Source organism: Nycticebus coucang, chromosome 12, assembly GCF_027406575.1.
Source record: "Nycticebus coucang isolate mNycCou1 chromosome 12, mNycCou1.pri, whole genome shotgun sequence".
Taxonomy (NCBI): domain Eukaryota; kingdom Metazoa; phylum Chordata; class Mammalia; order Primates; family Lorisidae; genus Nycticebus; species Nycticebus coucang.
The window spans coordinates 16,578,635-16,606,141 of NC_069791.1; the positions used below are offsets into that span (position 1 = coordinate 16,578,635).

The following is a 27,507-nucleotide window of genomic DNA, read 5'->3' on the forward strand; positions in this document are numbered from 1 at the left end:
AGCCTGAGGGCCAGGGTCTGATGGCTGGAGAGAGGGGCTTTGGGAAGGGGACTCCTAGCAGTACACAGCCAGGATGTCCTCAGGCTGCATCATGGGCAGGAACCAGTCTCAGGTAAGGTCAGTGTCCCTTCCCTCTCCAAATCCTAGACCCCATCCCAGCGGAATAAGTGGCAACAGCAGGAGCTAATTGCAGAATTGAGGCGGCGCCAGGCCAAGGAGCACCGGCCTGTTTATGAGGGGAAGGATGGTACCATTGAGGATATCATCACAGGTGGGTCCCTTTTCCCTGAGATCTGGCAGTTGGATCCAACTTGCAAAGTGCAACCCAGCCCATTCCCATTGGGGCCTTCCTCCCTTGCCCCCCTCTCCCATGAGGGCTGACCACCGTGTCTCTCTCCTGGGCCAGTGTTGAAGAGTGTCCCTTTCACGGCCCGTACTGCCAAGCGGGGCTCACGCTTCTTCTGTGATGCAGCCCACCATGATGAGTCAAACTGTTAACCCCCAAGGCTGGGGCCCCTGCCAGGTACCAGGCACCACAGCCCTCCTGCATGCACATCTCCGGGGACTCCTGTTGAGAGCCAACAGACACCTCCCTGCATGACTTGCAGTCTCCTTGCATGCCCGCGCTCTAAGAAGAGCGGCTTATCCCCTGCATGTACCCTCAGGGAACTGGTCTCTCTCCCACTAATGCTGTCCTGGCTTCTACTAAGACTTAAGGGGCAAGGAGTTGCCAGGCCAGGGTTGAGAGCCGGGCCAGAGCAGGCAGGACCAACCTACAGTTGTGATCACTAAGGCTGCAGCTCCATTCCTGGGCCCAGGATCCTTTGTTCTCAGATTCCCTCTTCCAGAAAGCTGACAGTAGCTTATGCCCCGGGGCAATTAGATGTCCCTTGATCTGTTTCCTGACATCCAGTTAGCCTAGGGTCTCTTATTTCTAGGGTCTTTATTTCTGCCTACTGTCCAGTGCCCCAGAGTCCCAGCAGTCTCCTCCTGTACCCCTCAAGCCCTGAGATTCCTCCTCCCAGCCCTGCCTGTGGGGCTACAACTGAAGTCACTGCCCTGGCTTAGCCTCCCTTTCTATTCACAGGTCTCCACTGCCAGCCCATTGTTGTTCGCCACCAAGTCAGGAGTGCTGCACCACAGAGCGGACCCCCTCGGGCTCCAGGCCCCCACTGAGCCTCTAGAAGGCAGAAGCACTTCAATCCTGAGTCCTGCACATCCAACCAGTAGACCTGGAGCCTTGGGGTCAGCCCAGGGCCCAGCAGAGGGCTGTGCTGCTTAATCATTTCCCTTTAGCTCTCGAGGCTGGATCTTACCCGTGCCACCATGGGCACTAGGTCTGCAGGGGCTGGCACACCTTTGGTGCCTCTAGTACTGCACTTTGCCCCCAGGGTCTTCAGCTTCATTTCCTGAAGGGTCTGCAAGGATCAGCTTGGGGCTGGGAAAAACCATTTCCAGCTTTAGCCTTTACAGAGGCACCTACGTCCCTTTCCCATAAAGCCCAGAGGGATGAGAGGAAAGAGCAACTATCCCTTCTTTTTTGTTTCCTTCCTTTTTGCAGGCCGATGGTCAGCCCTGATCTAGAAGTATCCAGGCTTAGGGAACACTGCCATTCTGGGATCATTTCCTACCAGGAGCGAGGCCCTTCTAAGCCTGGACCCTGCCCAGTTGTGCCCTGCTGATAAGGGTAGAGGAGAGAAACCAGGCTCACTGCTTATACCCTTGGCTGTTGACCCATTTCATTCTAAGCTGACACAGTCCTTGCCAAGGTAGAAGAGCAAAGGTTTTCTCTGCAGACAGCTGGAGAAAGGGTATACCAACATCATCCTTCCCTTCTTTCCTCAGCTAGGTATTTTTTTGCAGGAAGCAGGAAGCATCATGGTGGTCTTAACTATTTGCAGCACAGTTCCCTGCCAGCTTCCTCTCTGCCCCTAGAAGGGAATGTGGGGGCCCACTTCTTTTTGTACATGTATCACCTCCCCTCTCTTGTACATAAACCCAGACTTTCCCTCTCCCAACAAAGGCTTAAAGCACAAGGCCTGAGTCTGTCTCCTCTTTCTGAGCTTTGTGTGTTGGGGGTGGCCATGCAGGATCACCTGAACTGTGGGGATAGGAAATCTGGGGTGAGGAGTTCAGAAGCCTGGGGAAGGAGAACCAGGGTGGGTGGGCTCCAGCCACACAAAGGGAGGCAGGTCCACTGTGAGATACTAGTGCCCTCTGCTGGGCCTGCACATAGCTGTCCAGTCCCCCGCCTGTCCCAGTAACACAGGGAGAAGACAAAAGAATCACTGACCATGTTATAAATATCGTTATTTAAAAAACAAAAACAAAACACACGTATACTGGGTCCTGGGGCAGGAGGAAGAAGTGGTGGTGTGCCATGGCCAGGGCAGGCAGGAGCAGGCACTGATTCTAGAGGGTAAGGACTCTGCCCTCTGCCACCCAGGCTATGTCCACCAGCCTGTCACACTTCCCTGGGTGCCTCTTCTCTCACACTTTATCTATTGGCATTACCCACCTCATATGGCATATACCACCCATCTCTGGTCTGGGGCTGAGGACAAGGACTGCACTAGTTGTCCGGGGAGTAGGGAACCCTTCCACACCAAGAGCAACCTTCTGAGGTGCCAACAGTGGTGTACGGGGGGTGGGGCTACTTTAGGAAACGTGAACACAGACCAGACTAAGAAGTCTGAGGCAGGTGGTGAGGGTGGCCCAGAAGCCACAGCCTCACAGACTCAAGGCAGAGAACAGCTTGTCAGGTCACTGGTGATCATCCAGCTGCTGCAGGAGTGTCCGCCGCCGCCGCTCCAGCTCACCCTCACTCAGCTCACTTTCTGACGTGTCCCAGCCCGTCTGTGGGAGCAAAGGCACAGCTTACCTTCAGCTTCCACTGAGGCCATGGAGCCTGGACAGAGTGGGGGCTGGGACCCTTGCCCTTCTCACCTTCTCCCGCTTGATACCAAAGCCTGGGGAGCGGTTAGAGAGCTCTGTCTGCCGGAGCTCCCTGTCCCTGTCCTGTTCTTGTTCTTTCTCATCACTCTCCTTGCCAATTTTCTCCTCAGGGTCCGTCTCACTCTCAGGACTGTTCTGTAAGAGTCCAGAGCCCACCTTGTCAGTTCCTGTGCAGGACAGCCTGGGAAGCAGGTGCAACAGAGCTCACAAAACAGCAGGGCCTTGGGTAGAAGTTCCTTCTCTACTCACCGACTTGTGTCTTCTCTTTTTAGTTTTCTTTTTTGGTTTTTTGGCTTTCCGAAGGCCATGATCTAGAAATAGAAAAATCCCTCTGAGTCCTGAAAGGAGGGCTCATCCTTCTCTAGGCTGCAGCCCCTCTGTTCATCCTTCACAGGTGGAGACCTCATGGTCACAGGCAGTAGTCTGACGAAGCCTGAGTCAGCCCAGTTTTCCTTCTCCCAGTTTCTTGCCTGAGCAGAGATAGGTAGTTCTTCCTACTCTCCCACAGGTGTACCCTCCCAATCCACTTTACTGTCAAGGGGACTGGGACTTGCCAATGGCCTCCTCAGTCTGGCCAGCAGTTCTCAACCTGTGGGTCATGACCCCTTGTAACAATGAGAATATATCCTGCATATCAGATATTTACATTACGATTCATAACAGTAGCCAAATTAGTTATGAAGTAGCAATGAAAATAACATTATGGTTGGGGGTCACCACAACATGAGGAACTGTATTAAAGGGTCGCGGCATGAGGAGGAATTAGGAAGGTTGAGAACCACTGGTCTAGGCCAACACTTACTTCTCCAGTTCCCAGCTGCTAGCAACTACTTACCTGATCCAATGAGGTGGGAGGAAGGGGAGCCCCGTCCTCCAAGGGCAGCAGCCCCACTTTCAACCGAATCAAGTGAGGAAGAGGGGTCAGAGCCTGACTCGGAGGGGTTCCGCCTCCTCCGCTTAGGGGGCCGGAGAGATGGTGGGGGCAGCTCCTCCTCTTCTGACTCAGAGCCCTGGGCAGATCAGCAGATAGGTGTCAGCGTAAAGGTTCTCTGACTTCCAGAAGCCCTTGTCGGGGAACTGGGGACAGAGAGGAGGATCCAGGGCCAAAGGAACCCTCAAATCTCTCTCCAAGGGAGAGGATGTAGGGGAAAAGCAAGAAAAGTGTTTCTCCTTTCCTCAAAACAATGCAGTCTCACCCCACGTTCCTTTTACCCACTAACTCACTGAGGGCGAGTGGGAACGCTTGCGATGGTGCTTCTTGCCCTTCCTGCCATGCTTTCGGCCTTTGGTGTGGAGGTGCTGGCATTCAGTCTGCTAGAGGCAGAGGGAGAAGGTGACGACAGTACCAGCCTTAGCCCCAGGAAGGCTCCTGCCTCCTAAAACTTGGCTCTGCCTCCCTCTGTCAGGGTAGGGCCTTCTGCCTATCCTAGGCCTCCCCTTTCTTAGCTGGCCAGGGAAAGGAAAACCCTAGGGGGCAGAGGCCCAACCCGTCTATTCAGCCGGCCCAGGGAGTTCAAAGGCCTGGGATATATATACAGAAGACAAGAAATCTGCCTCACCTCCAGCACCTGTAGGAATTCCCGGAAGAGCCGGATCCGTTCCGACTCCAGGGTGATCTGCTCAAAGGCTGAGTCGCACACAAAGCGCTCACGGACCTTGAACAGGAGAGCACTGCTGATCAGACCAGAACCCGTTTGGCCCGGCCTGGACACCGCCACAAGCACAGGGCAGGGCTGGGGCACAGGAAGGAAGGGAACTGGAGCTGGCCCAGGGCTGTGCTGTGACTGGGATGGGCCCTCAGAGGTGGAGAAGCACCGCTGCCCTCAGGCTTGAGGGGTGTTTGGGGCCAGGCCGCGCTCCTGACCTCTTCCCAGGCAGTGCCTAGCTCCAGAGGAGGCACAGCCTGCCTCAGCATGCTTCGGAAGGCAGCCTCTCTGCGCCGCATCCTTCGTGCCTCCTCCTTCTCCCGCTCCCTCTCCCGTGCCTCTGCTTTCTCCAGCAGCTGGGGGTAGAAGGGACACAGAAGAGGGTAACCCAGGACGGCGGATACCTGGGCCCCGCTCAGGCATACCTTAGGAGGTAGAAAGTTGGAACTGGGCTTCTACCATCATCCCCTGAACTAGAAACACAGCTGGGGGCAGTGAGTGAGAAGGAATGGAACAGGACACTGGGATGAGTTACAGAACTGAGCCCCACACCCTGCCCAGCCCCTCACACTATTGAAGGTCAGCTTGATGTTGCCTGCGTCCAGTGCAGCAGCCCTCTTGTCAAAGCTTATGACGTGGGCGAAGTCTTCAAAGGCTGTGTTCACTTCCACGCAGAAGCCCCGGTCCTGTGGGCACAGCAGCGCATGAAGCAGGGGCACCACGGGCCTGAGGGCCAAAGCTGGCAGGTAGAGGGGTCAGACTACAAGATGGTCAGGAAAGCCCCCACCCCCACAAGAGAGCCACAGGGCCGTGACATGCCCCAGAAACCAAGTTGTCCAAGTCTTCATTACTTGACAAATCCCCATGCCTATCCTTGATTTGGATGTTACAAGGAGCGACAGGGCAGTTGAGAGGTGTCTCCCAACTGCTGATTGATGCCTAAGTTTCTCACAATTAGCTCTTTGTTCCTTTGGCTTAAACTTCTGCCCCAGCTGGGCCCTCCTAGCTCAGTAACGCCTAGTGCCTTCTCATTCACTATCTGCTGGTTCCTTTGGTTCTACTTATTGAGTGCTTACTATGTACCAGGTACCATGATGAGTGCTTCACAAACATCTGATTTACTCCTCACAGTTCTGCATGTAAGAACAGGTCTTAGAATCCTAATTACATGTAGAAGGAGAACCCAAGGTGTAGAGCAGTGATTTTCAACTTGTGTGCCACAGCACACTGGTTACCATGAGAGAATCTGAGGTGTGCCACGAAAATTTTTAAAGATTAAATTGTTTACAAAAGAAGTTCAAAGCACAGTAAGTATGTTCTTTTTCTTTAATCAACGTAATTTAAGTGCTGTGGAAGTTTAACTATAGGTTCAAGTGTGCCATGAGATACAAAGTTTGAAGAACACTGGTTTAGAAGAGCCTCAGCACTTGCACAAGGTCTCACAGATCACACATGGCTGGGCAAGAATCTACCCCCAACCCCTGTGCTGTCAGGCACCTACATAGATCGCTCAGGCTTCGGGAGAAGGGCCACCAGGTGTGTAGCTCCCCAATACTAAAAACATCTCCACAAGCCCGGCATTGTGTTTTCACCTGTGCCTCAGCATCTCAGTTAAGCAGAGGCTCAGAAAAGTGACCTCACTTGGCTTGAGCTGACAGAGTGTAAGTGGACTGACTAGAGTTTGCAGTCTGGCTCCTGAGTGAGCTGCACCCAACCCAAATCCCTTCTCCGCCCTCCACAGTGCTCTAACCACCGGCTCTCCTACAGGCGGCAGAGGCAGGCTCTCGCTTCTTTCCAAGAGCACGTCCTCAACCCACTCGCTCCAACCCTCTCCATATCCCCTCTCAGGGGACTAAAAGCTCAGTCTAACCCTCTTCACTGGCTCCTTCCCTCAAGCACACACGTCACTGCTCTCACCTTCCTCAAGCTAACTACTACTTCTTTGTTTTAAAATCTCTTGAAATGCAGCACAAAGGAAAAGGAACAAACATTGAAAGCCTATTATAAGCAAGACACTTTACGAATGTTATTTCTTACAACCCTCCATATGGATCATCTCCAATGTTTAGATAAGGAAATAGAGGCTCAGAGACATTACGTAACTGTCAGCACCAAGCAGTTACTGACCCCAAGAAGTGTGCTGCCTATCCCACCTCCATAACACTGCTCTCCCAGTGGCTGCTCGCATCCTAAAGGCTGAATCCAAGGCCTCCTTGGTCCTCATCTGATCCTCAGTGCCTCTGGCTGTTTACTTCAACACTCCCCTCTCCAGGTCCTTCGTCTCCGGCCTCTTTTACCACTTCTCTCCCATGTGCCTGTTCCTGACGTGCTCACTGCCCTGTCTATGTTCTCTCTAGCAGTCTCACCCTTCACCTCTCTCCTGATTTTTAGACACATACTAGCCAGATTTCATAAACACTTCAAATTCAGAAGATTCCCAAGAGAATACATTGCTCATGAGCACCCCACCCCAGGCACCCCATGGACATCCCACACCCAGATCTTCTACCTGCTCCAAGCCCAGGGTTCTCTGCATCAACCTATGGGATGAGAGGTACCACCACAGTCCACCCACCTGTGGATGGCCACAGGGACTCCTGGGTCCATGTGCCTTTTGTAGGAGGGACCCCAGATGGAGAATAAGAAGGGGAATTGCCTCAAAAAGCTGCTTTCTCAGGAGGTATGGAAAGGACCCAGGGAGGACCCCTGCAGGCCTATCAGCAGTGACTGCCACTCTGGTTAAAAGGTAATTGTCCAATAAAATTTAGCTATCCTGGTATTAGGTATTTCTACTCTATATGATCATTCTGTTTAAAATATGGTATTTGGCATATGTTGACGTAAGTACTATCAATCAATAGCCCTAGGATAATGCAGGTTTTCCAACTGATTTATTGTGTAGAGTAAGGGTTATTAGTACCTTTCCCTATGTACTTATATTTTAAAATAGTATTTTATGGGATACATTTGAAATTATTCAGACATAAATAATCCATCACAAGGTTAAGAATGAAATCTTATCTACCATCTTAATTTTTCACGTTTCTCTTCCTCTTTGTTGCTAAATTTTAATATGGACATTTAGAATTGATTATCAAGTGGATAGCTTCCTGGATGGAATATTGTATGCATTTTTTCCTGTAATATCTTACATATACTGATTATTTTTATTGTCTTCTGTGTTATCTACAAAAGCCACATGACTAAAATTACTTTGAGTAACATTCAGTTACTGTCCTATAGAAAATTTAAGCTTTGATTCCTGTTACTGTGCTATTTTTATAAAGCTCTACTTGGAATACAGAAAAAAAAAAAAAAATACGGTATTTGGGTTGTGCACCAATAACTCAATGATTAAAGCGCCGACCCTGTGCACTGGGGGTGTCAGGTTTGAACCTAGCCAGGGCCTGCTAAAAAAAAAATAAATAAATAAATAAACAAATAAATAAATAAATAAATCATGGTATTTGCTTTATCCCCCACTGCCCTAGGTTGCTGTTGAGAATAATTCCCCAAATGAAATTCCTATTTTCTCCAGCCCTGCTCCTCCTACTTGATCCTTACCAATGTGGCCATCATCTACTGCCCTGCCATCTCCAGCCCACTCCTTCCTTCTCTTCAGTTTTACAAGGCAGTCTGTCAACTCTACTTTAGTGCCTCTATGCCACTAGTTTAAAACTTTTTTTTTTTTGAGACAGAGTCTTTTTTTTTTTTTTGGTAGAGACAGAATCTTATTTTATGGCCCTCGGTAGAGTGTCACAGCTCACAGCAACCTCCAACTCCTGGGCTTAAGCGATTCTCTTGCCTCAGCCTCCCGAGCAGCTGGGACTACAGGCGCCCACCACAACGCCCGGCTATTTTTTGGTTGTAGTTTGGCCAGGGCCGGGTTTGAATCCGTCACCCTCGGTATATGGGGCCGGTGCCCTACCAACTGAGCCACAGGCGCCACCCGAGACAGAGTCTTACTATGTCATCCTCAGTAGGGGGCAGTGGCATCACAGCTGACAGAAACCTCAAACTCTTGGGCTTAAGCAATTCTCTTGCCTCAGCCTCCTAAGCAGCTGGGACTACAGGTGCCCGCCACAACACCTGGCTATTTTTCTGTTGCAGTTGTTTAGCTGCTCCGGGCCGGTTTCGAACCCACCACCCTCAGTGTATGTGACTGGCACCGTAACCACTGTGCTACAGGCGCCAAGTCAAACTTTTTTTTTTAAACAGCAGAAACATTATAAAAATCTTATGTAAAACCATAAAGCATAAAAATGATGCCAGCTGCTCCACTTGAAAACAGGAGCAGAAGCATAAATACTCCTCCAGCCCCTGCTATTCTCAGGCATCTATGAGGAAACCTAAGGCATCTGAGCAGCACATCTGGAGCCCTGTAAGCCTCTCCCCATCTGCCATCCTCCTTGCCCATGCCTGAGAGCACCTCCCACCTGGAATCCTACACCAGCTTCCTGACTGGTCTCCCAGCTTTCCCTCTGCCATGCCTCTTACTCAGCCTTCAGCATCCAGTGCTCCTCTCAGACTTTTGTACCAAGGAGCCCCAACAGCAGCAAAGGTCTGGGGATGAGTTAGAAGAGGATGACTCTCACTCAAATCGATAGGATTTACCTGCCAATATTACTTTTAACATCTTGATGTTTCAAGATCTGTTCTACCAGCACCTCCACCATCACCTCCCCTAAGGACACAAGTGTGTGTACTCTACGTGGAGAGGTGCTGTTATACACCATCACCAGTGGCTTCTCCAAGACACCATCTGATCTTATCATTCCCCAGTTCCTCATTACTTACGAGATAAAAATCCAAATTTCTTATTTTAGCATTCAAGGCACTTTACATGCAGGGTTCTACTTCCAAACTGGGGCATGTGGTTTCAGAGAAATAAAGGAAATTATAAAACAATATGATACATCTTACATAATGGTAAATAAATTTAAAATATTAAATTTAAACAGAGAGGCAATACTATATTAAAACGTAATACCTACATGAATTTAGGAGGCAAAACACAGAGCTTCAAAGAAATGTATGTGCAGTGGGACATTTTTAGCTTTATTCCCAGATCCATGTCAACCCAGGTACTAGGTTACTCTCCTCTATAATTAGGTGTACTATGATGGAACAGTCACCATGTTTCAGACGAGAAAACAAAGGCTCAGAAAGATTGAGTGACTTGTCCAAGGTCACACAACTGGCAAGTGGTTTAGCTGGACTTCTACACCAGGCGGTCTGCCTTAAGTTTTTGCTCCTAACCACTGTACTACACTGTCTCCTCAAATGCATTAGAATGTTCTTCATTTCCATGAAGAAACATGCTTTCTCCTTATTTCTTTCCTTTGAAATATAATGCCTCTTAGTTCATCATTCACTTACTTTTTCTTTTTTTTTTCCCCCAGACCAGAGTGCAGTGGCATCATCACAGCTCACTACAACCTCAAACTTCTGGGCTTGAGTGATCCTCCTGCCTTAATCTCCCAAGTAGCTAGGACTACAGGCATGCACCACCATGCCTGGATAATTTTTTTTTTTTTTTTTTTGTAGAGACAGAGTCTTACTTTATTGCCCTCAGTAGAGTGCCGTGGCATCACAGAGCTCACAGCAACCTACAGTTCCTGGGCTTAGGTGATTCTCTTGCCTCAGCCTCCCAAGTAGCTGGGACTACAGGTGCCCGCCACAACGCCCGGCTATTTTTTTTTATTGCAGTTCAGCCAGGGCTTGGTTCGAACCCGCCACCCTCGGCATGTGGGGCCAGCACCCTACTCACTGAGCCACAGGTGCCGCCCAGCCTGGATAATTTTTAAATTTTTTTAGAGGTAGGGCCTTATTACGTTCCTCAAGCTGATCTTGAACTCCTGCTCAAATCTGCTTCAGCATTCCAAAGTGCTGGGATTACAAGCCATGCCCAGCTACCTTTCTACTTTTGAAAAACATGGATATTGAAAACTACTTCTCTTCACCAGTATAAGAAAAGCAACAGTGCCTCTGTGATGATAAACGGCAGCCGGAAACTTGCAGCAGTATCAGGAAGGCACTAAGGAGTCATGACGATAAGGATGACTTACTTGCCCTTTGTAAAAGAGCAGTGGCAACTCAGCTGGAGTCCTCAGAATGCCTTGCAAATCCAGCCCAGTGTTGCTGAATAATTCAAATCGACAAAAGAAGCTAAAGATTCAGATTTTCATGTAAATCTCCTGATTTTAAAATGTTAGCAACAAATTCCAAATTTTTCTAAAACACTCTACAGACCAGAAAGAACAACCTGTGGGCTACCAGTTTACAACTGGCTATGCTTCTTGCACCTCACACCTGGTGTGCCCTTCCCACGCCCTTGCCTTTGCTCCTGTACTACCCTATGCCCAGAATGCTCTACCCTTCTCTACCTACTCACTCCTAACAGTGCAGTTCAAATGCCAGTTCTGATTCCTGTCCCTATAATAACACTGCCCTTCTGTATATTAGTTCTTGTGTCTTTCTTCCTACTGCACCATGACCTCCTATGGCCGGAAACTGTGTCTTATTCATTATTATATCACCAGCGCACAGTAAAGGACCTGGTTCTGCTGAACCAAGCTGTAATGTTCTGACAAAATAGAACTTTACAGGGAGTAGTTCAGGGAGTGTGCCCTCACCCAGCATGCATCCATTCATAACCCCATGACTCCCTCACCTTAAGAATGTCCTTAATGATCTTCTTTTCATCATGGAATCGTGCCTTCAACTCCTCCACATAAAACTTGAACAAGTCCAGAGGGGTGGAGCCTGCAGGGAGGAAGGGAGGGGGGCCTGGCGGGCGGCAGCTTCCCAAAAGCTGGGAGTTGAGGCCGAGGACAGGACCAGGGAGTAGGGATACAGAGGCTGGCAGGGCAGGAAGCCAGGGCAGAGAAGGGGGCGGGCACCTGGCTGCCTTACCCGGCTGGCCCAGCATGTTGGCAAAGCGGACATCAGTACTGACTACTGGGTAGAGTTCCATCCAGGTGGACATCGAGTGCAGCTGCCCTGTCTCGTGCAGCTCGTCCAGGAAGGTCTGAGAAGGGAGAGGCCAGTTACAAGGAGAATGAGGTAGGGAGGAGGCAAAGCCACAGACTGAGGAGAGGCAGGGATGATCCAGTTGAGGAAATGCAGGCAAAAGACACAGAGATGAAGAGATCCGGACAGGGAGACATGGTATGTAAGGAGAGAATATGAACATGTAGAGGACAAAACAAAAAGATGAGAACAAGCCAGACCAAGAGCCAAAGGTACAGAAAGCTGCCTGCAGCAACTTTTTTTTTTTGGCCAGGGCCAGGTTTGAACCCACCACCTCCAGTATATGGGGCCAGCGCCCTACTCCTCGAGCCACAGGCACCGCCCTGCAGCAACTTTTTGACATGTTATAGCAAAATAACTTCCACTACTACTCCCACCACCATCACCCCCCACCCCTAAACTGGGTGGATAAACTCTGCCGGTCTGCTCCCCTGCTGAGGGAAACAAATGCAGCCTTGCTGTTAATTCCTGCCTCTAGGGTGCCCTCTGCCGGTAGTTCCTGCATGGTGCACCACACATCTAGTCTAGAAAAGCACAGCACACAAGTGAGGGCATACAGCAGGAGCAGACTGCAGGAGAGGCCTCACAGAGCTCACATAGACAGAGTTAGGCACAAACAAGACAAGCAAGCTAGCTGAGAGGAGGCAAGGGATGGGTGAAGAGGTTGTGGTCTGGGGCAGGGCTGAGCTCTAATCCAAAAGGACCACAGAGATACCTGGAAGGCCTCCCGGTTCTTGCGTTGCTGGCGCCGCTCCCGAAGCCGGGCCCGCTCCCGCTCCTCCTCCTCCTCCCTCTCCAAAGCTCGGATGTGCTCCTCAAAGCAGATCAGGGCATCTTCCTTGTCCATGTCTAAAGGTAGAGAGGAGGTTGAACAGACACCATACCAGCAGGACACCCTCTCCTATTCCAGCACCTTCAGCTATGCTGCCCATAAGTACTGGGGACACTCAAGTGTGGTGGGAGAAGTTGGGGGAGGGAAGTGAGGGGAATAGGGGTCTGTGGGAATAGCCACTGGAACAGTAGCTGAGGAGGAGGATCGTTATATAAGAACAAAATTAGCAAGTATTCAGCTCTTGTGAATTCAGTCATTAGAGGCTGTCAATGAAACCAGTTGTCTTAGGACCTGAGGTTTCACATCTCATGGAACTGGGAATCAATCAGGCTTTGATGCAACTTCAGAAGGTGAATTTGTGATTATCATCAGTGATTACAGAGCAGGAACAACTTGTAACAAATGTGACCAGTTAAGGCCTGAAGTGCTCTGACAATTAAGACCATATTCAGATGAGATGTAGGCACCATCATCATCTCCAGCATTGGTTCCTATCCTAGACCTTCTCCTCCAAGGACACAAAACATCCAGGTCAACAGTGGAGGATGTATTACGAAGCTATCCTGGGATGCCCAGGATCCAGCAAGGTGCAGGGACCAAGTGCCGGGTACTCCCACAATGTCCAGGGGGACAGGAGATACAGAAGAGTGGTGTGAGGCAGATTCTGGGGTACCAGATTCAGTGAGGAAAGGGGACGCAGGGGTGAGTGGAGACCCAGGCTTACTCTGGAGCTGGTGGTCCTGAGCAAAGCTGGGGTTATCCATGAGGTACTGCTGGGCCTGGGACCATGTGGTTTGGAAAGTGACACTACTCATTCCATCCAGGATGCTCTTCAGAGCCTGAATGTTGCGGCGCCGGAGCTGCTTGGCCTGTTCCTGGAGGCCACAGGGTTAGGGTAAGGCAGGGCAGGCCAGAGCTACCCAAGTAGGTCTGGGCATAGGAGGATTTGGGGACTAGACGGTGACTAAAGAACCCTAGAAGGAATGCCAGACTCAAGATGTTCATTTCCTGGGGATGAGGAGAGAGCACAGGTTACAGACCAACCTCTCAAAGACTCCTTCTTGCCTTCCCACACTCAGGGCTACAGGCCCAGGGCAGAAATAGGGGCGTGTGCAAGGGCCACACCAGCTTCCAAGTTAGAAGCAGGGACACTGGAGATGTGGAGGAATGAATGGTAGGGACCACAAGAAAGCAAAGACACGGAGAATTCAGGATAAGACTGGGGCTGAAGGATCTGGCTTAGTGACCATTACCTTTTCCTTCTTGGCCAGGAAGAAGAGGACATCATCATAAACCTCTTTTCGATCCCTCTCAGGGACCACAGCCCAGACCTCTAGTTCTCCAAAGGTCTGTTCTGCCCTCCTGTGGAGCATAAGCGCTGTGAGTAGGTAGGCAGAGAACAGAGACCATGGGCCTTCGTGTCCCCAGGAACCCCAGGCCCCAGCCCCTGCCCAGCCCCCTGACCGGTAGCGGGTGGTAGAGGTCATGCGTTCATGCTGCTCCAGGAAATGCTGCAGGGTCTGCTTGGCCTCCTTGGCCCTTAGCCGGGCCTCCTCCTTCTCCTCCTTCTCCCGTTGTGCCTTGTAGGCATTGAACGCTTGCTTTTTCTCACTCAGCTTGGGCAAGGCGCTAGGTGGAGAAGTTGAGAGTGGGGAGGGGACAGAGGAGGAGTTAGCCCCCTGCACAGCTCACAAAGCAGACTGGGGAAGGGTCTCCCTAGGGCTGAGTAGGGGTCCGTGCACAGGCAGACAGACTACAGGAGCACCCAGAGCATAAATGTATAGGATCTGAACACCATTCTTGGACAGGTAGTGTGAGAGGGAGTGAGGGGAAGAGACATGGCCCCAAGACACTGCTAATACTGGACCCCCTCGCTTCAGGGCTCTCGAGTCACCATCAGACCTCTGCCATATCCAGCCCCTTCCTTCCCCAACTAATTCAGTTCAGTTTGGTTCAGTTCAACAAGCATTTATTGAATGTCTCGTGTCAGATACCTTTTCCTTCTTGCACCCAGAGGCCTCCAGCTTTTCTCTTCCTTGTGTCCTACCCCAGTCTATCTTTTTCCTAACTCTGGCTCCCTTGGGGCTGAGTGATAAGCTGGGATTTCTGAAGGAGTCCCTGGCCTAGTTGTTCTCACGAGCATGGCCTGGCTCCCTTGGCCCAGGCCTACCTGTAACGGGGATCGGTGACCACCATCTTCATGGCCTGTTCCCACGAAGCATTGGAGGGGACAGCCTGGAATGAAACAGGTGGGAGTCATGGGGCCTGCCCACTTCCAGCCCTTCCAGGCCTTCCCTGGGAGCCCCACCCCCTAGCACCTTGTCCCTCAGCAGCTCCTTGAAAGCCTGCTTTGCCTTCTCCCGGTTGCTCCAACTGAGGCCAGATCGCTCTGGTTCTGGCTTTGATTCCTCCTCCTCCTGTTGTGGAGGCTGATGCTGTCCAGCAGAACTGAGGGGAGTGGGGAGAGGGGACTCAGGCCAGGACACCCCAGCTCTCAGAGCTTTCTTTCAGTGCCCTGCACTCTTGGCAACATTATCACTCCCTCCTTCTCCCCAGGGCAACCCTTTTCTGCCCAGATCTTCACAAACCTCCTGAGAAGCCTGGCAGAGAACAAGGTTGGGAGCCCAAGAACAGCATCTGGAATGACATGAAGGGCAGCCTCACCTGCTGGGGCCCTCTTCCAGCTGCTGCAGGAACCCCTGTTCCTGGGGCTGAGAAGCTTCTGATACATCACAATCTTCACTCCCACCTGGCTCAGGTTCTAGGAGGCCTGTGGGCACTGGGGTGGGGCCAGGAGGTGCAGGTGGCGGATCAGGCTGTGGCTGAGGAGGCTGTGGCTGTAGTGTCGGTGGCTGCTGCTGCTGTTGTTTCCTGCAGGTAACCAGAGGGCAGTGTCCAGGAGTAGAGCAATGACAGAGGAGGTCAGGAGATGGTTTGTCTCTATCCTGGAAAGGATTTGGACCAGAGTGGACGATTCTACAAGGAGACTGAGAGCTAGGTCTTCCTCCTACAGAGTACAGGTAATGGAGAATCCACTTCTACCTCCCAGGTGCCCCAAGAATGAAAGGATAGGTGGGCAAGGTGGGTAAGTCACTCACCCTACAGCCTCTTGTTTGACTAGAGCTGCAATGAGAAAAGACGACACCATCAGTCACGGGGTAACAAGGAAGCCCCAGAAGCCCTGATCAGGCCTAGAACTTCTTTTACCCAGGACCCCTCACCCTCCAGGTCATCCAGATCCTTAGGTCGGGTCCAGCGGGATTCCTTACTCTGGTTGTTATAGTAGTAAGGTTTGCCTGTGTCGGACTTGTATTCTTTCCAGGGACACTGGGACAGCAGCAGCTGCAAGAGGATAGGTCAGGGACATCAGTGGCCTAGGCATGCTCTCCAGCCACAGTCAGGGGAGCTGGGGGAACCCAGTGAGGAGAGGACACAGGAGTCTATATCTGCCACCTGGCCTGGCTTAAAAATGGGGAAAGTGGACTTCCTAAGATCCTAGAGAGACATTTTCAGGGAAGATGGAAGGTGGTGAGGGATCTTGGGATTGGAAGAACCAAAGCAAGTATGGTTAGAGATGCAGGGGAAGCCGAGTATGTCAAAGGATCAGGGCAGCTAAAAAAAAAAAAAAAAGGGCCAGAAAGCCCTGCTCAGGACCTCCGCCTTGGACTTGAGCACGCTGGGCTTCTCCCACACGGACTGCTTGTCATCAGCATTGTAGTAGTAGATGCGCCCATCAGGGGCCACATGCTCACTCCAAAGGGCCCTCTAGGTGTGGGGGACACAGAATGGTGGTCAAGACCCCCTTCCCAAAGCCTCTCTTCACCCAAAGATTTTGACATCAGCCCCCCACTCTCAGCCTTTCTACCCAGAGACCCTTGAACTAGAAGAACTCACCGGAGGACCTGTCCCAGCTACAGCAGCTAGAAAAGAAGCCACAAGAAACATACTAAGTCCTTGCTCCAACCTCCATCTTATCCCCACCTATTCCTCCCTTATTCCATCCCCAGTAAATATCCCTTGGTCCCGTCAACAGCCCAGACTCCCTGGCATCCCAACAGGCATGATCCAGGGTGGCTCCAGTCCATGGTCCCCTCTCCCCTATGCCTCCCAACCTCCGAGCCTGGGGGGAGCAGACCCCCAGAAGACTCACAGCTGGCGGTGTCCGCACCCGGAGCCGTCTGCCGAAGAAAGAGGAGGGGGAAGGGTTGGGGCCAAGCCCAGTGGCCCCCACGACCCAGGCCATGGGGGATGGAGAAGCAGGCCAGGCCAGAATCCACGTGTCCTGCTCTCAGGGATCTCTGTTCCCTAACAGGCTTCCCCACCCTCCAGGATTGTGCCTCTAGGACCCCAGGGGAGAATCACACGGCAGCTCCTTTCTTTGTTATCCGCAACTGAGTATTGTGTTCAGAGCCCTCTCTCCACAGTGGATGCCAAGTTCCACATCCTACCCATCTCTACTATGCTACTATGCTAAGCGACAGCACAAAAAGGTACAGCAAGATCCCCAGGTGCAGCTGCCTCCTCCAGAGGCAAAGAGGATGTGAAGAAGGGACCTTATCCACAATGCATGGCTCTGTGAGAGTGAAGAGTGTTTGCCACGAGTGATTTCCTTAAAGGAGATGGGCACAGCTGGGGAGTAAAGAAAGAGAATGCATATGTCTTTGGCGCTGAATGGAAAATGAGGAGATCTGAGTGCATGGCCGGCGAGGAGGATTTGAGTGTAGAGGGTGCTGCAAGGGATAAGGGTGGATACGAAGAGAAGAAGGAAAGAATGGAGGTCATATCCCTGCACTCCACGTCAGATCCATAGGGTTGCAGGGCAGAGCCTGCTTCTTGCCTACCCTCAGTGCTTACCGCTGCGGTGACAGGCACTGCTGGCATCAGCATTCCTGGCATCATCGGAGGTACCATTCCTGGTATCTATGGATACAAAGACAAAAATCAGCCAACCAAGGTGAAGGCAGGCAGAGGCTGGGCAGGGTACCCTAAAGGGTCGTGAGAGATCCTGCTGGGGCCCATGACCCTCATTTTGGCACCTTCTCAGGCAGTCCCCACATTCTGGTTCTCACCTTGCCTGAGAGTTGTCTTGGTCATTCAGCAGACAAATCCATGCAGGCCTGGGCCACATCTCTCTCCCTCCCCAGTTTCTGAAGCCCAAATGCCAGTTCTCTTCTCTACCCCCAGCTAAACTGACAAGGTTTTCTGAGTCCGAAGAGGAAGAGAAACAATTACCTGTGTGAGTGGTGGTGGCGCCCCCATTGGTGGAAGCATGGGGGGCAGAATGCCAGGTGGCATGGGGGGGATGGCTGGTGGTCTCTGACTCATGGGGGGTAGCCCCATCGGAGGAAAGGGTGGGGGGATCCCTGGAGGGGGCATCTAGAAATGAGGAAAGGAAGAGACACTGAGCAGAGAAGATGCTACCTTATCAGAGGCAGAGAAGACCTGTCAGGAAACACCCACCACCTCCCACTCCAACCCTTCACACTGGCTCTGAGGCAATTCCATGGCTTTAGTCTGAGAAGCACAAGGCATGAAACTGCCTCCCTCCTCACCACTGAGAATGACTGACAACTGAGGGTGTCTACTGGGCCTAAGAGGCAATCACACAGCTTCTTGCTTAAGAAGGGAAGGGAGCAGGGAAGAGAAGTGTAACAGCACCAGACTGCGGCTAAAAGGCTCCATCTCTTCAGCAATTCTCCCCCAAAGAGGCCTCTCACATGAAGGGGCAGAAGGCAGGTACCCAAGTCCCCCAATCCCCTGCCTCCCATCCCCTTTTCTTCAACTTGTGATCACCAATGCCATTCCAGCCTGAATTCCATGGCATACTTAAAGAGCACAGGTAAGGAGTAGTGAAAGAGAAAGACAGTCCCACTCTGCCCTCACACTAATGGGGTCTTTTCCCTTCCACTGCTCCTACCTCTAGCCCCAGTGTATCCCAAGGACAAAAGGACAGAGGGAATTGTCAATTTTATGGACTGAGAGCTTAACAGCAGCTCTCCCCACCCCAATGCCCAAGCAAAACCATCCCTCTTCCAAGGGCAGCAAAAGAGGGCATTACAGGAAAACTGTGCTGGCAATGCAGCAGTGGCTGGGGAGCTGGGGAACTGGGGTGCAGGCTGGAAAAGCCAAGCCCAGGGAAAGACATCAAACTTACGAAGGGTGGTGGCATCATGGGGGGCCCCGGTGGGAAGGGGGCAGGCGCTGCTGGGGGCCGGGGACCAGAATCGGGAACCGACTGTTGAGGGAGAGAAAAGTCATAGGACCCAGGATGGGCACAGAGATGGGCTTTTGCAGAAGGGAAGCAGAAGAGGTAAGGATGAAAAAGGAGTGCAAAGTTCAGAGGGAGGGTCTCCAAGCCCAACTTCTTGCCCACCCCACATGCTGAGCCGAAGGTAGGTTTGCTCTCTCTTGTGCCAGCCCAGAGGCAGCTGGCTGAGCCCCTTCAATGTCATCTTTATTTTGGATGTTTCCATTTTGCCAAAGCCACAGAAGATGGAGGAGGCTCTACTATAGGCACAGACTGGCTCTTCCCAAGGTTTTTAATCCATTCTCCCACCTGTGGGCAAGGCTGTGCCTCTCTCAAACCAGTTAAATAGAGATTGCTTTTATTCCCAAAGCATCTAGGGAAGGGGTGGCCTCTTTTCCAGTTCCCCTACCTCAATTAACCCAGTTACAGAGATTCCATCCAAGGTCTTGAAACACAAATAGTCACGAGTCCCTTAAAGTACCAGTCTCCCTAACTCCCCCCTCCTCACTACTAGCTTCCTCCCCTAATTGGTCTCAACCTTAGTCACCCACTTTCTTTGACATCTTCCCCTCCTAATCTACCTGGGGGGTAGAGCTAAAGGGATGAAGCTGGTGGCTCTACAAATCCTGAGCTCATCTCCCTGTGAAGTCAGGCTTTGGACAGCCTCTCTCTTCATCCTGTACCTAATGGCTGACTGCATCCCATCCTTTAGTTCTCAGGTTAAATATCACTTATTCTAAGAAGGCTTCCTGACTCTATTTAAAATAGTTCCTTCCCATTTATTCTCTAACTGATCCCCTTTTCTTCACATATACAATTTTGGAATTATGACATTTGCCTGAATGTGTGCCCCTCCCAACTAGAGCTAATGACAGTCCTATGAGGACAGGGATCATATCAGATGTATTGAAAGCTGGTACCTGCCACAGTGTCTGGCACATAATAGGTACTCAATAAATATTGAATGAAGAACAAATGAAGAAACAAATCCTATATATACAGAACCTTCAAATTCTAAAAATTTATCTTGTAAGTACAGCCCCACATAGCCAAAATACATGTAGAAGGTTTTCATTTTAGTACTATTTATAAAAGCAGAAGGCTGGAACCAGCCTAATATTCAGTAGTGAAGGAATTATGAAATTACACAGAAAAGATGACACACAAGAACTTGGTAGAAGGAGGACAGAGAAGCCACCTCACTGCCGCCCAATGACTTCCCTAGTGAGAGGGCTGAACATTTGCAAATGCTTCCTAATCTCTACCTTTAAAACATCTGTCCTTAGGCAGTGCCTGTGGCTCAGTGGGTAAGGCGCCGGCCCCACATACTGAGGGTGGCAGTTCGAACCTGGCCCCGGACAAACTGCAACAAAAAAAATAGCCGGGCGTTGTGGTGGGCACACCCATTCAGGATGCTGAGGCAAGAGAATCGCCTGAGCCCAGGAGTTGGAGATTGCTGTGAGCTGTGATGCAATGGCACTGTACTGAAGGTGATAAAGTGAGACTCTGTCTCTAAAATGAACAAACAAACAAAAAAATCTGTCAAGACAGCATGGTACTGGCACAAAAGTAGAGACATAGACATTTGGAATCGATTAGAACACCAGGAAATGAAACTAACATCTTACAATCACCTAACCTTCGATAAACCAAACAATAACATACACTGGGGGAAAGACTTCCTATTCAATAAATGGTGCTGGGAGAACTGGATATCCGCATGTAAAAGACTGAAACTGGACCCACACCTTTCTCCACTCACAAAAATTGATTCAAGATTCATAAAGGACTTAAATTTAAGGCATGAAACAATAAAAATCCTCAAAGAAAGCATAGGAAAAACACTGGAAGATATCGGCCGGGGAAAGACTTCACGAAGACAACTGCCGTGGCAATTGCAATAACAAAAAAAAATAAACAAACAGGATTTAATTAAACCAAAAAGTTTCTGTACAGCTAAAGGAGACAACAACCAAAGCAAATAGACAACCTACACTATGGGAAAGGATATTTGCATATTTTGAATCAGATAAAAGCTTGATAACTAGGATCTATAGAGAACTCAAATTAACCCACATGAAAAAAGCCAACAATCCCATATTATCAATGGGCAAGAGACAGGAATAGAACCTTCTCTAACAAACATATGAAAAAATGTTCATCATCCCTAATTATTAGAGAAATGCAAATCAAAACCACTCTGAGATACCATCTAAGCCCAGTGAGAATAGCCCACATCACAAAATCTCAAAACTGTAGACGCTGGCGTGGATGTGGAGAGAAGGGAACACTTTTACACTGCTGGTGGGACTGCAAACTAGTACAATCTTTTTGGAAGGAAGTATGGAGAACCCTCAAGCTAGATCTCCCATTTGATCCTGCAGTCCCATTACAAGCATCTACCCAGAAGGAAAAAAATCGTTTTATCATAAGGACACTTGCATTAGACTGTTTACTGCAGCTCAATTTACAATCGCCAAAATGTGGAACAGCCTAAATGCCCACCAACCCAGGAATGGATTAACAAGCTGTGGTATATGTATACCGTGGAATACTATTCAGCCATTAAAAGAAAATGGAGACTTTGCAGCCTTTGTATTAACCTGGATGGAAGTGGAACACGTTATTCTTAGTAAAGCATCACAAGAATGGAGAAGCATGAATCCTATGTACTCAATTTTGATATGACAATTAATAACAATTAATGACACAGTGGGGGAAGGGGAGAGCAGAGAGAGAAAGGATGGAGGGTGGGGGAAAGGAAGAGCAGAGAGAGGAGGAGGAACGGGGGGGTGGTCTTCATATGTGCCACCCCTTTGGGGGGCAAGACAGGATTGTAAGAGGGACTTTACCTAACAAATGCAATCAGTGTAATCTGGTTTCTTGTACCCTCAATGAATCCCCAACAATTAAAAAAAAAGAAAGAAAAAAAAAATCTATCCTTTATCTTGTGCCAAGAAGAGAAAGTTAAGGGCTACGCTAATCCAACCTGACACCTTTTCTGTGTTCAGCGACTTTAGCTTTTTTTTTTTTGTAGAGACAGAGTCTCACCCTATGGCCCTCGGTAGAGTGCCGTGGCCTCACACAGCTCACAGCAACCTCCAACTCCTGGGCTTAAGCGATTCTCTTGACTTTAGCTTTATATTCAGACTTGCTCCTGCCTCTGAAACTCTCCTCAGGATGGAAAGTCAGAAACTAATCAGTATAGGAGGAAATCCAATTTCCCATGTTACACTTTTCCTAAGTTCCCAGATAACCATCTTTGGGTCCTAAGAGACCCTCCACCACACCTCCCTCTTCCTCACCCATACATCACTGAGTCCTATTAATTTACCTCCTAAAGATCTCTTAAATCTGTTTCTCTCCATTTTCTCTTCTACCACTACCACTGCTCTCATCCAAGTCCTTTTTTCACCTGACCTACTGCAGTCACCTCCCAACTGTTCTCCCCACATCTGCCCCAATCTGCAGCCGTGACAAATGCACCTCAGACCATTACTCCCCACGCTTAAAACTCTTGAGTGGCTTCCCACTGCTCTTAGGGTAAACACCAAAACCCCTGCCCAGGGCCTGTGAAGCCATGGCAGGTCTGCTCCCTAACTACCTTGCCAGCCTCCCCATGCTAAGCTCCAAGGTCTGTGCTCCAGCTGCACTCACCTGCTGTAGCTCTCCCACCTTAGATATTCACTCACGGCTGGAACAACCGTGTTGGCCCTGCCAACCCCGCAGACCCTGCCTAGGTAATATTTCACCCCTACCATTCACCACATCCTCAGGAAAGCCTTTCCCAGCCCACTAGGCTAGTTAGAGCCTTCCTTTATTCGCTCATATACTACCAAGTACCTTCCTCTTCAGCAGTTATCCACTAGAATTTTACAGTCAGTTGTGCAATTCTGATTGTACTACTACTTTGTGGCACTAATAAAAACAAATGCTGGGCGGTGCCTGTGGCTCAGTGAGTAGGGCGCCGGCCCCATATACATAGGGTGGCGGGTTAGAACCTGACCAAACTGCAACAAAAGAAATAGCTGGGCGTTGTGGCGGGTGCCTGTAGTCCCAGCTACTAGGGAGGCTGAGGCAAGAGAATCGCCTAAGCCCAAGAGCTGGAGGTTGCTGTGAACTAGGATGCCATGGCATTCTACCGAGGGCGACACAGTGAGACTCTGTCTCTAGGAAAAAACAAAACAAAACCAAAAAAACCCCACAAATGCTATAGGCCGGGTGCAATGGTTCACACCTGCAATCCTAGCACTCTGTAACCCTAGCTTAAGCTCGAGTTTGAGACCAGCCTCAGCAAAAGCAAGACCCCATCTCTACTAAAAATAGAACAAAAATTGAGGCAAGAGGATTGCTTGAGCCCAAGAGTTGGAGATTGCTGTGAGCTATGATGCCACAGCACTCCAGGCAGGGCAACAGCTTTAGACTGTCTCAGAAAAACAAACAAACAAAAACAGAAATGCTGCCAATTAAATTACGATACCTCACGAATTTTAAGACACATCCTGACATCAGAAATGTTAAAATGTGTTAGAATTAACGACATATATATCTTCAAGCCCCTATTAGACTGAAAACTCTAAAGAACTTGTATCTGTTTTTGCTCACCTCATATCCAATTCTCATTGTATTTTCCTCACCACCTCCCATAGACACAAAGTAGGTGCTAATAAATATTTGTTGACTCAATGACTGGTCTTGGCACCTCCCACAAAACAGCAGGGACCATTGGTATGGCCTAGTGACTATTTAGGAAACACAAACGTAGTTTGAGGGGACCCTGGCAACGATCCAAGGTAGTTCCCCCTTTTCAGGGAATAATCTGACCCACAGCTGGTTAGGGACAGAGCCAGGACTGGATCCAATCCGCCTTCCATCCTTCCTCCCTCAAAAGCACAGTTTCTGCCACAGGAAGCAGGTCTGATTTTCCAGCATATCGCTAGCAACCTAAGTGGTTAAATGATCAAAGATCCAACATTTGCTTGGTTGAAAACTAATGATGTTCCCTATTGCCCATCCTACAAAATTTCTCATCTAACATTCAAAGCCTTTAACGAAAGCCAACCCACAGTCTTCTTGGCTCACCCTGACTCAATGGCTTTCCTCCTCCTCTTTGCACAGGAATTGTTAGATTACCCTCATGTGCTTCTTTTATTCCACTTTGTCTCTTGCTTTGAGATGATCCAACATTCACCTCCTCCAGGTTACCTTTAAGACTACCTCCCCCCCACCACACACACCTACCTACCGTGTCCCCTCAGGATTAAGTGCTGCACTACTTTACAGAGTGACTCGCTACTCTGCGATGTTTGCTGGGTGTTCCATGTGGAATTGCCTGTCTCCTCAGTGATGTGAGGATTTCCCTACATTCAGAGATTGAGTTTCCGCCTTTGAAACCTCCCCCAAGTGCCTCGTCAGGGCCTGCACACAAAGTGTTAAGAAAAAATGCAGGCTCACCCCTAACCTTATTAGATTTTTACATACTGGAATATCCTAAAACATATTCCTAAAACAGTGCATGCACATGCACCCACGTTCATTTATATGAATTCTCTAAATATAGGTTAATTATGATCTAGAGAAATAGCTTAGTAGAGGTTTGTATGGCTTGAGGAAAGGAAACTGGAAAAAAACACTGGTGTGGGAAAACTTAATAAAAAGCTAACTCTATGTGACCATCTTCAACCAGGGATGAAGACCTCTGACCAGGATTCAGACACTGGCCTGTCTTGGATAGTTCCCCACAGAAGATAGAGCAATGGAATGAATGTAAATTACTATGGAACTTCTAAAGCCCTTCCCTTCCCTGAGCTATATGAGTCCTTTCTTTCCTGAAACACGCTTGTCCCTCCCTCACCTGCTGCAGTGCCATACAACTCTGGGTCTTATTTCACTCTGGGTTAGACTCTGAAGAAGTAACCAGTGAGAATGAAGGCTACAGGGACAGGGGCTAAAAGAGAAGCAGATCCTGTGTATTCCCTGGAACAAAAACACATTTGTGAGCTGAGGACAGACAACGAAGAGCTACTTGATCACTGATTATCACCTGTTCACCTGGGCCACCCCCCACACACACCAACACCGAAGATGTAATCAATTCTTCTCAGTCTTTACATCTAAAAGGCATTTCGAAAATGAGCTTTCAGAAAAAAAGAACAAAAAAAAGAAAAGAACAAGAGTGGAAGAGACAGAAGAGGATGGAAAGAATGACAACAGCTAATAGCCAATATTTACTTAGTGCTTATTATGAGCCAGATACCGTGCCAAACATTCATTTAAACCTGGCAGCCATCTTAGAGGTTATTAATCCCATTTTATAGATAAAGAAACTGAGGTTCGAAGAGATTAAGTAATTTGACCAAAATTCCAAGAGATTAAATTGAGGAGGAAGGTTTGGAATCTAAGCAGTCTGACTCCAAAGCTACTACTTCACAAAGCTACTTCACAAAGATATCTCCCGGCAAGGATGATGGTTCCACAGATGGTATTTCTTACACTCAGATTCATTCCCATTTTCTTTTTATCCCAATCCTCAATCTTGAAATCCTCAGAGAACCAGGTGATCCCAAAGTCTGACTGGTTTGCCTCACTCCCACTCCCTGAAGTGATTTGTGTTGGAAAATGAAGGCTGGGAGGCATATTTCTCAGAAAGTAATAACCATCATCAAAAAGCAAGGGCTAAGAGACCAGCTGCTCATCCTGCAGTCTATCTACCTACTACCTTCTTCAGCTGCCCCAAACAGCACCTGCCTCTCCCTCCCTCTCTCCAAAACCATCCTAGTCCCCTCTCCCCTGTACCAGCCCTGCTTTTTCTTCTGCTCCCCCAAAGAGACTGAGGGCCTTAATAGACATATCTTCCAGTTGCCTCTCTCTGATCCTGCCCTCTCCTCATCACTCTCCCTCTTAAGAACAGAATGTTACTTCTAGTCCCATCTTTGTGGAGTTAGGTCTTCAACTCCTCCTCTGCTTCCAGAGGTTCTCCAATGTTCCACCAGGATTCCAGAGGCACTAGCTAGCCTGCCCTAACCTTGCAGGCTTTATGTCTACCATCCCCCCACATCCCTGGGAATTTTCTCCAGCTCCAGCTTAAGGTTCCATCTTCAACCTTCTTTCCTTTGCTTCCCCATTTCCTAGAACCCATTCTCCTGAACTTTCTCCTCAAACCAAACATTTTGGAGCTGGAAGAGATGTTGGATGGCATTTTCAAGCATTTTCCTTTTTTTTTTTTTTTTAAACTGATAGGAAATCTAAGGCCCAAAGAAAGGTAGTGACTTGCCCAAGGTCACACAGAGTCTATAGTTTATTGATGACAGAGCCAGGAGCTGGGAGCTTCTCTTTCCTCAGACGCCTGCTGTACACCCCTGGAGACGGGGTCTTGCAAATGCTGGGAAGCAAAGCAAAGGAGGGCGTCTCCAAGTGGCCTTAAGGAGCACCCAAAGCTTCCAAAGTGAACAAGCACGGAGTCTGTGGAGGGGCATGCCCTACGCCAAATATCCCAGGAGGGGAAACTGTGGTCTCCACCTTTCCTCTTATCTTGCGATTCCCTCATCTCCCGCCCTCTTCTTTCCCAACCTATCTCGACAAACCCATCCCTCACATCTTTCCTTCCTCCTCCTCATCCAGGCCTGCAACTCCTGTCGCTCTCTTAACCCCCTGCCGCACACACCCCCGCCATGCTCCATCATGGCCTCCTCCGCCCCTTCTCCCCCAAATCCCCTCCCCCATCCCCCCTCCTAGGCTTCTCTCCCTCACCCCTCGCTCCCCTTGCCCTCCCTCAGGGTCCTGGGTACCCCCAGTGGCCTCCCCGCCCCCCTGCCCCCGTCCCGGGCCGCAGGGGACGCTGTGGGACCGCCCCGGGCCCCTCCACCCCCGCGCGGGGACGTTACCATGCCAGAGCCTTGGAGCAGCTGGGCCGGCTCAGCCCACCCGCCAGTAAAGGCCGTTCTGATTGGCCGGGCTGCAGCCGGGAGGGCGGGGCCCGTGGGGGTCGCACCCCTTCGTGGCCGGGGCTCCGGTTGCTCCCGCCGACGATCCGGGCCCCCAACCGGCCCGGTACGCCCGGGCCTGGCCCCGCCCCCCGGCGCGGAGAGCCAGGCTCCTCCCCACGCCGCTAGGCCCGAGTCCCGCCCTGAGAGGGCGGGGCGCGCCTGTTCCTGGGCTTGACTGACGGCCCCAGCAGCCAACTCTGGGCTGCGCTAGGCGGCGCCGAGCGCGAGTACCCATCCACCACACGCCCCTGCGACTCTGCTGTCCCGGCGCTGCTAGCCAGCTGTAGCGTACCCGGCCTTCCGCGCCCGGCCGGCGATCCGGGCACTGGGGGCTGGACCCAAGCATTCATTCATTCCGTATTTAGGCTAACTTTGCACTTCACAAAGCATTTTTTAATTTGCTGTGTAATTATCGTTAGCACTTTTAATTAAATTAATTCATGAACTATTTATCGAACACCTCTTAGGTGTCAAGATCTGTTCCAGGCACCGAGCGCACAGCAGTAGAGCAGACAAATCCTAGAAATTCCTGGCCCCATGAGGTGTACACGTGCTTCTCACACGACCTTGAAGTACTTTTGGAATACAGCTTCCACCAAGCGGTGAACTCAACATAGCAGGGACCGATCTTTTACAGGAATTTAAAACGTAAGACAAATACATTAGGTAGGTAAAGAAACTGTAAGCTAAAGCTATTTGATGAATATACTGAAGGTCCCAGCGCCAGTAACTGACAGGACTCAAAGCATGCGGGTACAAAAAGGAATTGAACGCCTTCCCGCCAAACCCTGGGTAAAAATGCTTTCTATT

At 50.0% G+C, this 27,507-nt stretch overlaps 2 protein-coding genes across 14 annotated transcripts in view; one reads left to right on the forward strand and one right to left on the reverse strand.

Moving 5' to 3' along the window:
- FMNL3 (formin like 3) overlaps window positions 1–2,155 on the forward strand; it is a 74,162-nt gene extending 72,007 nt beyond the window's left edge. For 3 of the 5 annotated variants that reach the window (XM_053555395.1, XM_053555397.1, XM_053555398.1), the window contains 3 exons: window positions 148–271; window positions 407–523; window positions 1,088–2,155. In XM_053555395.1, coding sequence (XP_053411370.1) covers window positions 148–271; window positions 407–498 — 216 coding nt within the window. In that variant the 3' untranslated portion in view covers window positions 499–523; window positions 1,088–2,155. The remainder of the gene's footprint in view (window positions 1–147; window positions 272–406; window positions 524–1,087) is intronic. The other 2 variants (XM_053555396.1, XM_053555399.1) reach the window with 1 other exon arrangement.
- Window positions 2,156–2,292: 137 nt separating this feature from the next.
- PRPF40B (pre-mRNA processing factor 40 homolog B) lies at window positions 2,293–26,786 on the reverse strand. 9 transcript variants are annotated; one of them, XM_053555407.1, is made up of 26 exons: window positions 26,596–26,786; window positions 18,620–18,700; window positions 17,698–17,841; window positions 17,320–17,385; window positions 16,616–16,643; window positions 16,360–16,385; window positions 16,120–16,230; window positions 15,687–15,807; window positions 15,564–15,588; window positions 15,130–15,336; window positions 14,784–14,913; window positions 14,636–14,700; window positions 13,930–14,094; window positions 13,719–13,827; window positions 13,190–13,340; window positions 12,349–12,482; window positions 11,517–11,631; window positions 11,275–11,366; window positions 5,171–5,287; window positions 4,820–4,957; window positions 4,515–4,610; window positions 4,180–4,266; window positions 3,791–3,965; window positions 3,205–3,266; window positions 2,947–3,090; window positions 2,293–2,856 (listed from the first exon to the last, which is right to left on the reverse strand). In XM_053555407.1, the coding sequence occupies exons 1-26, from the start codon at window positions 26,596–26,598 to the stop codon at window positions 2,764–2,766; spliced, it is 2,685 nt and encodes an 894-aa protein (XP_053411382.1). In that variant the 5' UTR covers window positions 26,599–26,786; the 3' UTR covers window positions 2,293–2,763. The 9 variants fall into 9 exon arrangements, with proteins under 9 accessions (XP_053411382.1, XP_053411381.1, XP_053411384.1 ...); XM_053555406.1 differs by having other exon boundaries at window positions 4,180–4,269; XM_053555409.1 differs by lacking the exon at window positions 18,620–18,700.
- Window positions 26,787–27,507: the final 721 nt, after the last annotated feature.

What these genes read in the sequence shown, in the direction of transcription:
- PRPF40B (XM_053555400.1), bottom strand. An exon ending in CAGTGCCTGTCACCGCAGCG is followed by an intron (nt 16,644 to 17,319) that starts GTAAGCACTGAG and finishes TTTCTTCGGCAG; the next exon opens with ACGGCTCCGGGTGCGGACAC. An exon ending in TCAGGACCACCAGCTCCAGA is followed by an intron (nt 12,483 to 13,189) that starts GTAAGCCTGGGT and finishes CTCTACCTTTAG; the next exon opens with ACATGGACAAGGAAGATGCC.